This window comes from Chionomys nivalis, chromosome 8, assembly GCF_950005125.1.
Source record: "Chionomys nivalis chromosome 8, mChiNiv1.1, whole genome shotgun sequence".
NCBI lineage: Eukaryota > Metazoa > Chordata > Mammalia > Rodentia > Cricetidae > Chionomys > Chionomys nivalis.
This window is the reverse complement of record NC_080093.1, coordinates 34,989,831-35,007,700: the sequence shown is the minus strand read 5'-3', so window position 1 is coordinate 35,007,700 and position 17,870 is coordinate 34,989,831. Positions and strand designations below refer to the sequence as shown.

Below are 17,870 nucleotides of genomic sequence, written 5' to 3'. Positions count from 1 at the left end.
AGGGAGTGGAAGAAAGTCAAAGAAGAGAAAAGTGAATACACAGAAAGAGAACACAAACTTCTCCTTGCTGCTGCTGCTCTGTGGAAGAGCCTGAGTGACGATCTGCATCCATAAGACATGGGAGGTATGCCCTGGCTGGACTTAATCCTTGGAAGTCAGACTGTTGCTGTGCGAAGATGGCTATGAAGCCACAGAGGGAGACCCAGCAGACTTGTGTGAAGGCAATGCTGAGGAAGCAAACAAAGCCACATCCCCACTGGGTGCTGATGCCACGGCCCAAGCTGTGCAAGGCAGACAGAATGCTTAGGTGCCATCCTGCCACTCGGCGCTCCATCCAAACCGAAGGGAGGAGAATGGCGTGACATATGGAAAGCTGATTCAGCCTTCTCGTGGGCTTTGGAGGAATAAAACAACCCTAATCTTATTTTGAGTTTTGAAACTTTGTCCAGCTCCTTGCAGAGTGGCACTTTGAGCGGCTTGACTTTAAAAACCTCAAGCCTCAAGAAAATAATGAATTCTCCTCATTATTTTCCCATCAATTCCCTTCTTTTTGCTGAGATGCATAGGAAACAGTGCTGATCCGAGCTGTCAGCAAGTTACCTCACGAATGGTTTTGTTTGACTTCATGAAATATTAATGAAGAAGAAACCCCAATGAGGTGAATCAGAACTGGAAAGACACGAAAACAAGATAAAAACCACATCCCCTCCCATATCACAAAGAAACTCAATTCTTAGTGCAGAATCTGTTTCTATCTTTCAACAGGAAGTTGGGGACAGTGTTCATTTGAAAAGTCAGAGCTCCCTCACTGTTTGGGGGAAACTGGTAAAAACACGCACTCAAAGGAAAGAACCCGGTATTCACAGTGCGTTCTGCAGATGTTGTACAGACTGTTCCCCTTTCTACAGCAAAGAACTGGGAATGCGTCCTTCCACACCCGGGTCTCTGCTGCGTGGGTCTTCACTTCTTACCAAATACAAAGGCTTAAGCTGCTTCCAGTATGTGAACGAACAGGAGCTGAGTCCACAGAGAGCAAACTCTGCTGCTGCAGGCAGACATCTAGAGCGTTTAATCTCTCCTTGGCCACCCAAATTGATAGAGTGTGGAGAAAATCAATATCCAATAGAAGGCAAATGGAATAAGAGAGGCAATCTCTATTTTCTTTCGAGTGTTGGTAGTTTTGTTTTTCTGCAAGAGTCGCACTGGGCAAGTCTTTGTCATCTTGCGGGCAAATCTCTTTAGACAAATATTTTGGAATCTTCAGAAATCACTTTCTTATGCCCTATCCTGAGTAAGGTGCGGCTTTCTGGGAGTTCATGCATGAAGTGGAGTCCACCTACGAGAGAGTTTACACCCGTTGCAGTGGCATAATTGGAGGAGTGGAGCCGTTCTAATAGATTTGGGGCTTGTTTTGATTATTTCTTGTTATGCCTTGTTTTCCCTTTTGGAATGGGATTGTTTTCTCTGTGCCATTATATCTTAGAAGTGTGTAACTTTTTTTTCAAAGTTACATACTTTGTAGAGCCTCATAGATAGACAATTTGACAGCGCTGGAACTGTTGAGAGGTATAGGGTAGTTTAAAGTTTGATGGAATGCATGTTATATATAATGTGGTCTGGAGCCTATACTGATAAAGAATGAAAGATTATGGCTTAAAAATGATGTTTGGGTGTCAAGTTGATGAGGAGTGGAATTGAAGCAGCAAGAGTTAACTGTTAACTTGACAGATATTAGAACCATCTTGAAGATGGTCCTTTGGGTGAGTCTGCCGGGGGGGCTTTATCTTATGATATTAATTGCAGTGGGAAGACCCTCCCACCACGGGTCGCATTGGCCCATCATTCTCTGCTTCTTTGCTGTGGATACCCTGAGACTGACTACCTCAAGCTCCTGCCACTGTGACTTCCCCTACGATAATGGAGTGAATAATAAACCTCTTGTCTCTCAAGTTGCTCTATCAGAGTATTTCACATCAACGGGAAAGAAACTAAGGCAACATGTCCCCCGACTACTGTTCTGGGAAAGAACATTTTTAGACAAGATCTCTTCAAAGTTCGTGACTTTTCACATCACCAAAGCATGCAAGAATGCCTGGTATAGATGCGTATGTGTGTGTCGCCTATGATGTGTATATAACAAGCAGGTGGGTGACTATATGACATGAGAGATCCATGAAAAGCCTCTTCCTGGAGGTCAGCTGGTGGTTTGCTGGAAGGGAGATGTAAGCTTTCTCTAGACTTTTCCCTTTCAGCCATAGCGTCTGATGCTTGGTATTAGGGGTACCAAACATTGCTAGAACTGCTTGCCTTTTGGAGATGCTTTAGAAATAGCCCCGGGAAAGCGGAAATGGTTGGAAAATGGAAAGGAGGAAATAGGACGGACAGAGTGAACAGAGGACAGAGGCAAGTGCCGTAGCAGAGATGACCTCTGCATCAGCAGAACATAGAGGCCTTCAAGGATGACCGTATTGCGGTCCTTTTCACCCTCCCTTCCTTTTTTTCTGGTGTCAAATACAATGCACTTATATGTATTCAAAAGGCTCTCACACAGCTCTGAAATAGATCCCAACGAGTGCTGAAAACAGGGATTTTAATGTGTAGCACCAGGCCAAGAGAGAAAAGTAAAATATGCAATGCAAAAGCATCTTGACGATCACTGGAAGCAAATTCCTCACCTCACCTGCAAATAGGTTAATGGTGACTCTGGGATACTGAGGGGTGGCTCCAGGAAACCCAGCACTCTGAGAACTGAATACAAGCTGGGGGACTCCTGGACTAGCTCATTCTCTGTCCCTTACTGATCCAATATGGCCAACATGGTCTGTGGCCATGGAGGAAGACCTGTAGATTACACTCTTTTAAGGAGAGTCCGCATTCAGGAAATACAGACATACAAACAGTTTGACACTCGTCCAGAGGTTGGTTTGGCTTCTCCTGAGAAATCCCCATTCCTGCAGGCCAGCTGGCTCTTACCATCAATGGGGATGACAATGGCACTGTGAATAATGTCATCAGAAGATCACGATGCTCACCATCTTGGAGCTAATTTTTGAGTGGCTACCTCTGTGTAGCTGTGAAACAGAGACCCACGGTGATTACAGCTTCAACTTCCTATCATTTTCTGGGCTTGATTTATAAGATATAATGGAAGAACCATCACTGAGCTAACCTGGCGCCACACGTAATGAGAAAGTCACCCAGATTTTCTCTTATGAAATCCCAAGAGATTGTTAGCAGCTTTATTTATTTAAACAAAGGTTTTGGGGGTGGCATTTTACTGTTCTGAGTTAACCCAAATTTCTGATATTACCAAAAATGCTAAGCCTTTCTTTTAAAATTAGGAAGTGAAAATGTTTTTTTTGTGTGTGTGTGTCATAGTCCCTTATGTGACTAACCCGAATTCTATCTAAAGGGCTACTGGAGTATTAATTTATTCCATTATTCTGTGGTCTTGTCCTCCACCTAGCAAGACAATCACCTTCAGGGTGCTATTATACCCATTGTGTGATGTTGTCTCACCCTCTGTTCAAAGACCTCTGCTGGCTTCCCACTGTCAGTGAAGTCCAAATCTGCTCCCACATTCAAGCTTTTTAGATTTTGCCCACACGGTGCTTTTTCACCCCACCTCACCCCTCTCTCCTTACTTCTTGCAGTTGATGCAGCTATTCACAGCGTCATTGCTTCTCTCCTCTCTTCTCTCTCTCTAAAGCCACACCTCCCCTTCGAATCCGTTTACTTCACTTGCATGACTTACAAGGGTTCTTTTATCTCCAACTATCTACCACTTTGCTTTTGATTCTGAATACTCATCAGTGTTATTTTATCTCTAAATGTTCATCGCCTTTCTTTTTGTAAGGGAAGAGGATAATTCTGACAACATTTGGCAGATATGATCTTGTTTGATGTCCATTTCTGGGAGAAAGAGGTTCTTTTTCTTGGCAAGTATCTCTTGAAGTTTGGAAGCAGCATGGTAGCTTGCCATTTTCATTGCCATTTTCTTCATTGTACCCAATTCAAGACCAGATGAATAAAAATGCTAAATGCAAAGTTGGGTTTATCTCAGGCAAACAAGCCCTATGTGCATAGCTGGCTACTTAGAAGTATTTTGTTCTAAGTAACCTGGACATGTTGAAAAGGAAAAAAAAAAATCCTGTAAAATAGAGGCCGAAAAGCAGGAGCTAATTAACCTTTTGTCAGCCCATTTAGGATTTATAGTATTTTTCTTTATTTTGATTTAGAAAATACACGCTAATTTTTACAAACTGAGAAATTTCAAAACCTACCCCTCTCTTCCTGATTATTTTAAGGAAGAAGAAATCAAAAGATCTTATGAAGTGGGCTCACGCTTTGCGACAACACAATCAGATCTACTCTGTATGTCTCAACTTTCTAGTTAGCCACAGTCCTCAGTAGCTAGCCACTTGCTTAATCTCTCTGCTTGGCCCTTGCGGGAAACTGAGTCTGAGACTCAATACAAAGGAGGAGGGGGAGCATGAACAAAGAGAAGAGCGATGGATGTCAAGATGTAGACTCTAGAGTCCAGGTGACCTGCAGAATGGATGCACTGGGGGCAAAGTCAAAGACATGCTTTTAAATGTTTAGATGTCAAGAGACTGCAGTCAGCGAGAGACAATAGGGAACCACGGTTATGTATCCCGGCAAAGGTCCACGCTGTCTGTCATCATATGAAACTGACTAGGATGTGTCAATAGTGAAAAAAAAAGCGGGGGAGGGAAAGTCAGAATCTTCTCAATACTTAGAAAAGGCCATAGAGTCGAAGACTAGGATGTTTTTCAGATGAGAAGAAACCTTGCCCTAGCTTCCCCTCCTGAGGTTTTCTCCCTCTCTGCGAGCCTCGCCTCTGCCTTTTCCTTGTAGAGTGCCCGTGTACTTGACCACCAGGGGGCCCTGTTGCACACTTCAGCAAAATAATCTTTAGCATTGACGGTCTCCTGGGAAATTCTTAAGGACTTGCCAACCTGCAATCTATTTTTAATGAAGATCGGAATTTTTCCAGCCTTGTCTTTAGAAATAAGAACACAGCCAACAGAAAAAAAGTGAAACAAACCACGGACATGTAAAAACATCCAAGCTTATAGACGATCTAAAACCTCTCCTTTTACGACTTCCTTAGTTACAAGCTTATGTCTGCAGTTGTCCCTGTCTCACAGGCTGTCCTTCCTTCCTCCTCCACTAGGTCTCCTGGTGTGATTCCCCACCCTTTCTTCTATTGACAAAAGCCAGGAGGTGGGAGCTGAAGGCAGGGTTCACCCTGGGAAGGAGACTGCATTTGTGACCGGCTCACCCTGCTCGCTCCTGAAGGTGTGGTCCTGTGGGAGGACAGAGTGGGAGTTCTTCACAGTTCCCCCTCCAACAAACCAGTTCACGTTGGGATTCCAGCGGTTCACAAAGCCACAGAGATGGTTTTCTTCAAAGTCACATTCTGGAGGAAGAAGCATAGACACGCATGTCACAGACCTGCAGCCAAACCTGGGGACACGCACACTTGATGTAGGATTCCCCTTTGTATGCTGTGAATATGTTTTATTGCCATTGGTTAATAAGGAATCGTCTTTGGTCCTATTGCCATGCAGAATAGAGCAAAGCAGGAAATCCAAGCAGAGATAGAGGAGAAAAAAGGCAGAGTCAGGGAGATGCATGTAGCTGCCAAAGAAGACAGACACGCTGGAACCTTGCTGATAAAACACTAGCCTCATGGTAAAATATAAAATAAGAGAAATGGGTTCATTTAAGATGTAAGAGTTAGTTAATGAAAAGCCTAAGCCAATAGGCTGAGCAGTGTTTTAATTAATACACTTTCCATGTTATTATTTCAGGTCTGGGTGGCCAGGAAATGAACAAGCAGTCCCCCACTACACACACTCTCTGCAGAGTCTGCCCTTTGTCATTCTGAGGGCTCTCTTCCTCAACCATGGGGGCCTGTGGACCAGAAATTCTGAACAATATTGTGCAAGAAGGGAGATCCAGTAACGAATCAACGCGCTCCTTCTTCATTGGCCCTCTGAGCCGTAGTCCTTTCTCCCATTAGCCCTGTGGCTTGCTGTGGGACTCACCGTCTCTCTGAGTCAGTTTCTTGCTGTGTGAATCAGAAACAACAGGCCCACATTATCAGACTGCAGGCATGGGCAGCTCTCGGTCCAGCACCAGAGCACTGGACACGTGGCCCATGCCTGAAATAAGGTGATGATTATTTTGGTCATCTATTAAATTAACTAGTCAATTTTTGGTTTCAGGGACTAAGACCAGGGTCTAGCACATGTTAAGCATGCACCTGACCGCAGACCTATGTGCCCAACTCCACTGAGTGTATTTGAATGTACTACTTTAGGGTTGTTTCCTCAGCTCTAGGCCTTTTCTGCACCTCTCTTTCTATGACCTGCTGGCCCAGTGCTCCACCTTGTTATGGTGAGCAAGATTCCCAGAACTCATGCTTCCAAGATGCTAAAATTTCCCCCACTTTTCTGATGACTTAGAATTTAGTCAGAATAGATAGGAGAGGCACACACCTGGCCCAGGGTCCTCCTGCAACTCCTGCCTAGAGATGAGAGATACGGAAGTAAAACCTCTGAGGACATTGATATGTTTGCTATAACTTGTTCCCCATTAACAAATTCTTCTAGTGGGAACAGGGAATTTATAAACCCAATCCGGCTGCTGACACCATAATCTTGCAATTACAAAATGAAGGGTGATTGCATCCTGCTCTTCTCTACTGCTCCATCCACCTCCTCACTGGGTCCTACTTAAGGGAGGGGGAAAGGTGACATCAGTGCTAGTGGTCAGCGCTATCACTGTCAGGTTGCCATGGTGAGCTAGGCCCCTTTACAGAGGGAAAAGCCTAGCCAGAAGCAGTTTTGACTCCACAGCCACTGTTTCAAGGTGCTAGTAATTCCTTCTCCCTTATCCCATTGGCAAGCGAGGTAACAGCTTATGAGTCACAGCTGGTCCTGATTCTGGTCACAGTGGCAGCGCCTGCAGGTGTCTTTACCCTGCATAGCTTTTGGTCTCCTTGATGGTGACAGGCTTTCTTCAAATTACAGAGGCAAGGTTGATCCCCATCCACTCCTCCACCCCCCAGCCCACCCCCACCTTCCAGCTCCCACCTTCCTGCCAGGATCCTAGCTGGTACAGTTGTCAGCGAGCACTGACAAATCTCAAGATTTCTTTTCAAATTTCCACTACAGTCTATGCCAACTGATGCTCAACATCTAGCGCCAAGGGCTGCCACAGAGTGTAATAAAAAGCAAAATCCTTCTCAGCATGCCAGGCACTCGCCTAAGCTTTTGCTATGAATTCACTTAATCCTCAACATAGCTCCTTGAGAAAGGTACTATTATTAACCCAATTGCACAGACAAGGAGCCAAGAGAAGAAGTGGGCACAGAGCAAGGAGGGGCGAAAGCATGGCAAGGTACACTTCTGTAGTGTCCTTTTTGTTTCAAATAAATTAGAAGCCACCAAGTCATCTGCGGGAAAGAAATGAACACTTCTTGAGTGCCCACCCTCAAATCCACCTCTTCTCAGACCTCACAGGAACCAACTCTGTTTTGCAGCGGATGACTAGAGCCGGGCAGGGATTGGGAGGTGTAGTGAGAGACTAAGCCAGCAGGTGACGCTCCCCAGTTGCATCTGACTACTTCAGTGTGTGGAGGGGCAGCACCTAGGCTACTCATGGGAGAAGCCTGGATGGAAGCTCTGCCTTAGAGGTATCACTTAAAGACTAAAACAGAGAAGCGGTACCACAGGGTTTTAGCATAGGCTCCTCGTACAGGATCATCTTTGACTCTCCGCTCCCTTTGGCCCGAGTCCTCAGTCTAAACACAGACAATACTGAGGCGTCTCGCAGCTCTATTGACTTTTTTCTTTTGCAATGCTACTCCCCCACTTTTTACCACACCCCTGGTTTAAGATCCTCTTCCTGCAGTCCCTGTAAAGTCAAAGTCTCTTCCAGGAGTTTACTAGCTCCTATGCATCTATATTTTCCTCATCTCCAGCTCATGGAGACCAGTGACATCATTGGAAAGCCACAGCTGGACGCCTGTCCCTTGCAAGCTAACTCTAACACTTACCAACCTCATAATTAGGTAAACCCAGGCTCCCGGTCCTGAGACCAGTCTCTGGAAGAAACTCCGTGATGGTTGCCAACTGCTCGACTCTGGCCTTTGTGCCTGTATGCTCAGATCCTTTCTCCTACCAGATTTTCCCCCCAGACAAACTTCTATGTGAACCTCCACAGACGCCAGCCCCTCCGTGCAGTGCTCACTGGGTAGTTATGGTCAGCGGCAGATGAGGAAGGGTCAGGCACCCATGGGGCAGGGGCTGTCCTCTTTTCCTGCCTTCTCAAAGCTGCCCCGCAGGCAATCAATCCTGCCCACACCAGGCAGGATCCGAGTGACAGCTTTGATGATGAAGACAGCAGTAGCAGTGTATCAGGAAGTAGGTGACGTGATGGATGTTTCCTCTTCTGGCACACACAGAGTTTCTGATGGCCTTTCACAGCAAGCCAGCCATTGCTTTTATCATAACTAAGGGAGGTTAGGGAGCATTGCTGATGGGTAAAAGTGTCTATTTCTCCTTGTTAATCCAGACAGTTAGAACAAATGCTAATGAGCCTTTCCACTGAAGACCGAGGATCAATGTACCATCTTCAGGTGACCCTTGCAAAGAACAGAAGCTACTACGCATTTTGCACTGTGTTTCATGACACACTTGGCCTTTAGGATAGATTTAGCGCTTACTGGCAGTGGATTGTAGGGAGAGATTTGCATTCCGCTGCCATGATCACGAAGCTCACTCACCGATACAGTAGCCGGCCGTCATCTTGATTTCAAAGAGGGCAATGCTGGCTGTGTCTCCTTGTCCCAGGACACCTTCTATCATAATCTGTACAACATATGGGGGAGAAGGGGGATCAGGCATCAGAACACCATGTTTCCTGTCTATTATTTCAGTTCTTAGTCAGGAGCTGTCATTCAGTGTGATTCATGGCTATTGAATGTGGTTCTTACTATTGCATTCATTCCTGTGCATACATGAACACATACGTGTACACCGAGGACTTTGACATGGACAGTGTCCAACAGATGCACAGAGTCCAGTGTCTTCCAGTGCTATCTTAACTTCCACATCCTCCTGTGTTCATGGAGGCAGTCACTGGTGGATGTTCATGGAGATGTGCTGAATGGAGCTGAGGGCAGATGATACAGGGGCAAAAAAAAGGGGGGGGATGGTGGTGTTGCGAGGAATCGATGGATGAGAAGGCAGGGATCCAAAACTATCAGACATCTCCACATGAGATGGAAAGGTTCAAAAGTTAATCCATAATTTCTACTTTGATGAGAAATTGAGAATTTTACACAAAGAACAGATAAAAGCGTGACAATTCGTGTGGTTGATTTTAAGGAATGTTAGAGTTCACATCTGGTCCTGTTTTTCAAATAGCTTTTTCTCCTGTGGTTTCAGCAGGATCTTTTGCAACTATGTGGGTAGATTTGGGGTCTGATAACCATTGGAGGGTGGTGTGAAATAGGACCTCAGACTCAATGTTCCCTCCCTCAGTGGCGGCCTGATGGAGAGAGACTCCCAACAGGCTGGGCTAGCCTGAGATGCTCTGTTTTAAAGCCTTTCACAGGAGAAGGTTGAGCCTAGGAACAGAGCGCATTAGGAATGGGGTTCTCCTGGTGGCTCAGGGACACACACTGTCATGTCATATGGACCACCCTTCAGCTCCGTTCCCTGCTCCACTCCACGCCCCACCCCTTACGTCTTCTGCCTTCCTCTCAGAGCCGACAGAACAGTTAGCCTCTCTGAAAAGGAAAGGAAACATGACTGGCAAATAACTTTCCTCTTTCAAAGTATTTGATTATCTCACTTTATGATAATGTCTTGCTCAAAGTTTGGAGCAACTAACCCATGAGGAAGATAACACAACATATTCCACAAACAATTTAGAAGGATGACGCAGAATTGTTGGCAACAAAAATATTCCAGAAAGTTCATTTTCACTGAGGAGGTCAAGTTAAGCACCATCTAGCCTTATGTTTTAAATAGATGGGAAAGTTCATGAAGATGCTCTTTTAAGGAATAAACAAATATTAATTTACATTAATTTTCTACACTACAATGAACCTTACTGACTTACTTGTTATAAAACATGGTTCTTAATCTGTGGGTCACAACCCCTTTGATGGTCAAACGACCGTTTCACAGGGGTCTCATATCAGATACCCTGCATATCAGATATTTACATTAGGATCCATAACAGTAGCCAAATTAGTTAGGAAGTAGTAACAAAAAAATTTTATGGTTGGGAACATGTGGAACTGTATTAAAGGGTCTCAGAATTCGGAAAGTTGAGAACCACTGTCATAAGACCTCATGAAACAAAGCAAGTCACAGGTCTCCTATCTTCCTCCTCAGCCCTGCCTACCTTGAATTTCTTGGAGCTGTTTGGAAGATCCAGACTGGCTATGAGCCAGCTGTCTGATGACTCCTTAGTGGACCAAAGCAAGCGATCGAAGCTTTCATCCTCAAATCTCACATAGAGGTTCAACTGGCTGGGTTCTGACACGGGGCCCAGAGGTGCGGTTATCTGGTAGACCAGGCGAAGGCAGTTCCATTCCTCCGCCTGCAAATCAGAGCTTAGCAGCACAGCTTTCTCCCCTTGCTTAGCAAAAGAGGTGTCCACATAAACATAATGGCCTGAAAGAGAGAGGAGCGCAGACAAGAAATTAGTCTTAGAAACGGAACCGTTTTGTCCATTAAACCCATGGGAAAGGCAGACCCTGCAAATGCATTGTCTCAACCCAACAGAATTGCCTGAACACTGGTCTCTGATCTGTGAAATGGGCTTATCTCCCCTGCACTCCATGGGCCACATGCACCCCAGGATAACTGTTAATGCACCCCAAAACACTCATAAAGGATGTTATACGACAATGTTGAAAGACAGACACCCTTACATGGTTTGGCCATACTGTAGCCACTTCCCCACGTGACAACAAGCTGGAGTTGAGCAGTGGGCCTCGCAAGAGAGTGGAGTGCCCTGTCCTGTTTTCTATCCCTTCAACTCCTCAGAACTCCAACACTGAGGCCAAGTGTCTGGTGCTTTTCCTCATCCTACAACAGGCCCCTCAGCACAGTGCACAAGGCACGGTGGCTCTCGTTTGGGTGAGGGTGCAGGCTCCGGACATTGAATCTAGGGAGCAATTTGAGCAGGCTGGACCCAAAAGCTTCAAAATGCTATGACTTGGGGCACACAACCATCTCCTTACACAGTTCTCCCCAGAACAAATGAGTTAATTTGCATTTAACTTGTGTCATTAGAATAGACTAAATTGATTTAGTTACTTAGTCTGGCTTTTGGGCCCTATCCAGACAAAGTGTAAGCTGTTTTTCTTTTAAATTAAGAATCAGATTTCATTTGCCTAGACTCTTTCCCATCCAAATACAACTAAATGGAAAGTGTATGTAGAACACATTGCGTAGGGCTTGGAGAGGGTCATGCCCATTCTGTCTTCCTCTTTCATCTCTTCCTCCTTCTCGGTTCCTTGTTTCTCTCTCTCTCTCCCTCCCTCTCTCTCCGTCCCTCCCTCCCTCCCTCCCTCCCTCTCCCTCCCTCCCTCCCTCCCTCCCTCCCTCCCTCCCTCCCTCCCTCTCCCTCCCTCCCTCCCTCCCTCCCTCCCTCTCCCTCCCTCTCTCTCTCTCTCCCCCTCCCTCTCTCTCCCCCTCCCTCCCTCCCTCTCCCTCCCTCCCTCCCTCTCCCTCTCTCTCTCCCTCCCTCTCCCTCCCTCCCTCCCTCCCTCCCTCCCTCCCTCTCTCTCTCTCCCTCCCTCTCTCTCTCCCCCTCCCTCCCTCTCCCTCCCTCCCTCCCTCTCTCTCTCTCTCTCCCTCCCTCCCTCTCTCTCTCTCTCTCTCTCTCTCTCTCTCTCCCTCCCTCCCTCCCTCCCTCCCTCCCTCCCTCTCTCTCTCCCTCCCTCCCTCCCTCTCTCTCTCTCTCTCTGTCTCATCTCCCATTTCACTCTTTCTCCTTTCCCCACCCTCCTTTCTCTATTTTCCTATCACCCTCTTCTCTTTCTGCCTCTGTCCTGCTAATACGATTGAGTGGTATTCTGCGGGATGAACTAGGATATGAAGGGCTGGGGAAGGAGTGAAGCCAAGAACACCAATGTAAGCCTTCCACACTGCTCTGGCCACCTGGACCTCCTAACAGAGTGATTCACTTGATTATTGGTCTTTGGAAGTGCAAGCTGAAGGCTGCAAATGCCCGGAAACTCCCACATTTGTGTCCATATCTACCTAGTGTCTTCTACCATGTGGCCGCCCACTTCACCCCTGGTAGTTTGGGTACCTAGCCAGAAAGCTCTGAGATACATGTATGTTTTCCTTCAGCCCATCCTCCGTACATAGTTCCCCAAATAACCATCCCAGCTAGGACCATCAGTGACCAGTTCGGACAGGCCAGAAGCAACCCAGCAAATGATCAACCTCCATGTAGGACACAGAATGCCATCTTGCTAGCTGGAGGATCCCAAGATGAAGCTGATCTCCAGCAGGCGATCTTCATGGGGCAGTCACTCACAAGTGACAACAGCTTGAGTTGAGTAAAACATCTCAGCCCACCCCAGTGTGGCAAGTTTGATGCCTAAAGCTATTGTCACCATCAAGTGTTCTGGGTACAGCTAGTCTTCAGGTTCCAGGCATTGCCCTGAGCACATGGTTCCCATTCGCCATTCACAAGCTGTGGTGCCTATGGGCTCCCAATGATGAAGTTGGGCTCTTGATACCAAGGAGTTTGCTAGTGAAGACGTGGATCACTGCGACTGCGGGGGCTGTGTAAATGCCACCCTGTTTTCCCAACTCTGCTCAGGGGCATTTGAGTTGGCAGGTAGCTAAGTGGAGTGTGGATGGGATAGTGTGCTGGTTAGACTTTTTTGTCACCTTGAGACAAGCTAGAGTCATCTGAGAAGAGGGAACCTCCAATGAGAAAATGCCCCTATCAGATAGTCTCCCATCATGTGGAAACATTTTCTTGAATGGCTGGTGATGTGGGTGGGCCTAGCCCACTTTGAGCAACACCATCCCTGGAAAGGTTGTCCTACAGTTTGTAAGAAAACAAACTGTGCAAGCTAGGGATGCAAGCTGGTAAAACAGCACTGCTCCATGGTCTCTTCTCCAGTCCCTGCTTCCAGATACCTGTCTTTTGTTCCTGCCGTGACTTCCCACAGTGATGGACCTGATCTGAAAGTGGAAAACTGAAATCAGTCTTTTCACTCCTGACCCCCAGTTGCTTCTGGTACTGGTCTTTATAACACCCGCAGAAACCATAACTAAGATAGATATGGGGCTTGGGGGCGTGGAGAGTGTTTCCTGTGGAAGTGAAAAGGTGGAAATGGGGCATGAGCCAGCATCTATGATAAATCCCAAAGTTGCTATTGCAGAGGCTAGCTCCCCTGGGCATTTCCCAGTTTCTTCTGCCTCAGCTCCTTCCTTCCTTCCCACATTCCAGAAGAGAAAGTTTGAGACTTGAAGCTGAAGTTTTCAAACTTACATCTGGAGTCATCTGGCGGGTCACTTCCCCTCCCAAGAAATGGGGATCATTCTCTAGGCACTTCTTTCTTTTTTTAATATTTAGTCAAACACTTTTTAATATTCAAGACAATTACCACCAATATTAAGCTCTACCTTTTGATGATAGTTTTAATTTTGCCACCGTAATTACATTCTATAAAGCCACAAAACTATTATCCGGCTAGACATGTTCTTATCACCAGGTACTACTAAGTTTAGTAAAAAGCTGTTTCTGAGTGATGGTAACATTAGAGCACCTGTTAGGGATTCAAGACATTTACTTTTTAAAAGAAATTCTTTTAACTTTTGTTGATTCTTTGTGGATTTCACATTATGCATCACAAACCTACTTATCTCCCTGTCCCCTCACTTCCATCCTCTGCCCTTGCAATATCCCCACCAAAACAAAACAAAATTAAATAAAAAACAGCCAACCAAAACAAAACAACAAGAAGAATCTCAACATGGAAGTTGTAGTGTGCCCTGTTGGGTCACAGTTTACCCGTTAGTCCAATCATCTTTACTAGTGAGTGTTTACTGCTATGAGTCACTGGTCTGGTTTGAGGCCTCTGGCTTCTGCTACACGATCGATAATGGGCTCTCTGTGGGGCTCCTCTTGGATATCCTATTGTCCTGTCTCATGGAGATCCTGCAGTTTTGGATCTGGAGGTTCATCTCCTTCTTTTGCCCCAACAGTTCATTGATGAGGTGGATGTTGGGGTGAGCTAACACTAGGCTCTGATTCTGGGCCTGGGGTGGTAGCTAGGTTGGTCAGCCTGCCTGCTTTGCTGCATCCTCAATACCCCGGTGAGCTAGCTCTCCAGCACTGTTGGCTAGCTCACTGAAAGCAGCCTGCAGCCAGGGGCTGGGGGCCAGTTCTCCTGCTGTTAGGTCCTCAGGTCCAGCTCGCCTGCACTCACACCACCAGGGCCAGCTCTAGTGCTCTGCCCATGTGAGCTGGGCACCTTTTGTCTGTCGCAGAAAGGGCATCATGGGTTCCTATAGCATGATCAGGAGGGAAGAGATGAATCTAAGAAGAACTCACGCATCAGTGAACGTGTGTAATAGCAGGTTTATAGCCCCGACAATGGGAGATATCTGTACTTTTTGGTGAGAACTGTTAAAAAAGCCTGTGCTGGATTGGGCGTGGTGATGCACGCCTCTTAATTCCTGGCACGTACAGGATCAGGCAGGAGGATAACAAGTTTGGGACCAGTAAGACTTTACCTCAAAAAGGTAGTGGGCGGTGGTTAATAGAGTGGCCCGCAGCTGGCCAGCACGCAGAGAATAAAGCCTGCAGAACGCTCAGCTCTAAGAAGAACATATACGCCAAACTCTCTCGCAAGGCTTAGGGATCATTGTAGATGAAGGGGTAGAAAGAGTATAAGAGCCAGAGTGGGTGGATGACTACAAGGAAATATCTTCTGGACACAGCGGGACAGCTCTACATAGGAATGCCCAGGGGTTGCAATAGCTTGCCCAAGACCCATGCAAGCAAGCCTAAGCGAGACCAAATTCCAGCATTGACTGGGGAGTTGAGTACACAACCCTACTCCTAGTCATGGAGTGATCAGCAGTTATAGTAGCTGCAGGGAGAGGGAGAGAGAGTTTTCTCCAAGAGTGCAGCCCTTGGTAAGTCTATCATTCTCCCATGGAAGACTACCTCCCCCATCTCACTTTGTAAATCCCCGTAAGCATATGCTAATGATTTCTTGTTAAGAGCCTTTGAAGCATACACTGCATAAAATGCATTATTCAAAATACCTTGATATTATACTGTCTGATAAAAGTTGATGCTGTTTATTAAGTTATTTTTGACATCTCTCGTCCATAAATATTGACTATTTCAAAATGTTGAGATTGCATATTTACATTACAGACTTCAAATTCAGCTCCGGGACACTCTGTGTGAATATGTCTACTAGCTGTTTTCAGGTTTATCTACCCAGTAGAGCAGTGCACTTTCGTAACTTAATTAACTCAAATGCTCCTACCTTAACCATCACCTCCTAGTTCAAGATACTGCACTCAATCACTGAGTCCACTTTTCCTACCCAGCCTGGATCCAGCCTCAGAATCTTTTTAAACACAGAGTGTCCCATGGAGCCATTACCAGCCAGTCTGAGTTGGCATTTGGGTAGATGGTGTTTGTAACTTCGACTTGGGGTTTCAAAGAAACACTGTATTTTGTGGCCATGTTACAGCTAAATTAAACTAGAAGGAACATGATATATTTAGATGAAATTTGTGAAATCAAATATAGAATGAGCAAGTGATTTTTCCATACTGTAACTAGCAAAATTCCTGTAAATCTTCTTTATTAAAGAGAAACACACCACGAAGTGAAACAATATGCATGATTTATTCCGCACTGGGTAGACTGACATCAGCAATCTAACGTTACATGGATTCCCTCACCAAAGAATCTACTTTTTTGATACAGTCCAGTGGTTCTCGCTGCGTTCCCAAGGTTGTACAGCTATCTCATTGTTATGTGATTCTAGAATAGTTGTGCCACTCAAACCAAGTTTCTCAACTCATTCACAGGTTCTTCACCCTCCTCTTAGCTGCCTCTGGAGACCACGATTTGCCTGTTTTGGGAATGACTATATGTGTAGGTTGACTTCTCAGGTGACTTCAAAGGTCACCTGTGTTGGAATTTCATTCCTTCTTAACAAAGTTCTACTTTGTATCTTGAAGTCACCAGCTAACTGATGTTTGGGCTACTCTCTCTTTTGGTTGTGATGAGCAGGGATGCTATTGTGAGCACGCACGTGAGTTTTCAGTAGATGAACATTCAAGTCTGTCTCACTGACGAGACCATCATTCACTGCTTGTTAGCACATATGGTAACTATGTTTAGCTTTTGGAGGAACTGCCAGAAATTCTCATGTGGCTGCAGTCTTTGCTTCCCATCCCCAGTGTGTGGGTCCTATTTCTTGTCTACAAATAGAACTATCGATGCCTGCTATTATCCATCTTTCTTATTAGACATCCTGGTAAATAAAAAGTGGTGTCTAAGTATACCTTTGTCTTGTGTTTATCTAATGATTTATGATGTGGACCAGCTTTGCTGTGTTTATTGGCCATTTGTATGCCTTCTTTGAAAACAAATATATTCAAATCCCCTTTCTATTAAAAAGTTTGGGTTATTTGTCATTTACTATTGAGTTGTAAGTCCCTTAGTTTTTCCAGAGAGTGGGAAGTTTGTACTGCATTCTTTCTTTAGGCTCTGAGCAGGGTGTTTGTTCAGGTAGCAGATCAGCTGAGCATTTGTTCAGGGCTGCTGTGAGAAAGCCTTCCTCTCACTTTTTTTTTAAAGCAACTATTCCTTTGATGTTAAATCCAACACCTGTGCCCTCTGCAGTGGGAGGCTCCTCCTTTTCCATCCTCAGCAAGTTCCTCTCCTCCCAGCTGGTTCCTATCTAATGCCATCCAAAGACAAGGCCAGCTTCCTCCTGGGAGACTGCCTCAAATCTTATAAGCCAGACCTGACAGCAATGCTCGCACTTCTTTCTTGCTGAACTCTTAGAATTTTTCCTCTATAAGACAAAGGCGTTTCCTTGTATTTATTTTTTAAAATGCATTTTAAATTGAAATGTAATTACATCACTCTCTCCTCTTTCCTTCCTCTGCCTCCTCCCTTGTCTTCTTCCTCCACCCTTCTTACTCCTCCACTCTCAGACTGACAACCTCGTTTCCTCTGGTTGTTTTCATTGCATGTACACATTCGTGGACATACAAATGCAACCTACGGAGTCCATTTTTCTTGTTTTTGTGTATAGTTTTGCTTCTTTGCTTGCTTTTTTGTCAGCTTCCTCCATGAGCCTGTAGTCTAGGCCCTGAATTCGGACTAGGCTATTCTTCCCTGATTTCATGGTGTCCTTTCTCCCTGGATCACACCCTGCCTAAGTGAAGGTATAGGGTGGTCAAATGGAGTAGGTATGTCAACCAGATGTTGGTTCAGATTCTAAGCCACACTATTTAGAAACACTGTCATGTGGAACTGATTTATTGGGAGCCCACCAAGGCCAGCTGGTCTGGGACTGAATAAGCATGGGTTGATTCCGGACTCTCTGAGCATGGCGGTCAATGAAGACTGATGAGAAGCCAAGGACAATGGCACTAGGTTTCGATCCTAATACATGAACTGGCTTTGTGGGAGCTTAGCCTGTTTGGACGCTCACCTTTCTGGACGTAGATAGAAGGACCTTGGTCTTCCCGCAGGGCAGGGAATTTGGACTGCTCTTCAGTATCGAGAGGGAGGGGGAATGGAGTGGG

The 17,870-nt window shown here is 45.7% G+C and overlaps 1 protein-coding gene across 2 annotated transcripts in view; it reads right to left on the bottom strand.

The window, feature by feature from the left end:
• The window catches only part of Mamdc2 (MAM domain containing 2), a 137,284-nt gene that overhangs the window by 57,634 nt on the left and 61,780 nt on the right, over positions 1-17,870 (bottom strand). For both annotated transcript variants that reach the window (XM_057778068.1, XM_057778067.1), the window contains exons 3-5: positions 10,450-10,721; positions 8,819-8,903; positions 5,306-5,443 (exon numbers count right to left, since the gene is read on the bottom strand). In XM_057778068.1, the coding sequence (XP_057634051.1) occupies positions 5,306-5,443; positions 8,819-8,903; positions 10,450-10,721 (495 nt within the window). The remainder of the gene's footprint in view (positions 1-5,305; positions 5,444-8,818; positions 8,904-10,449; positions 10,722-17,870) is intronic.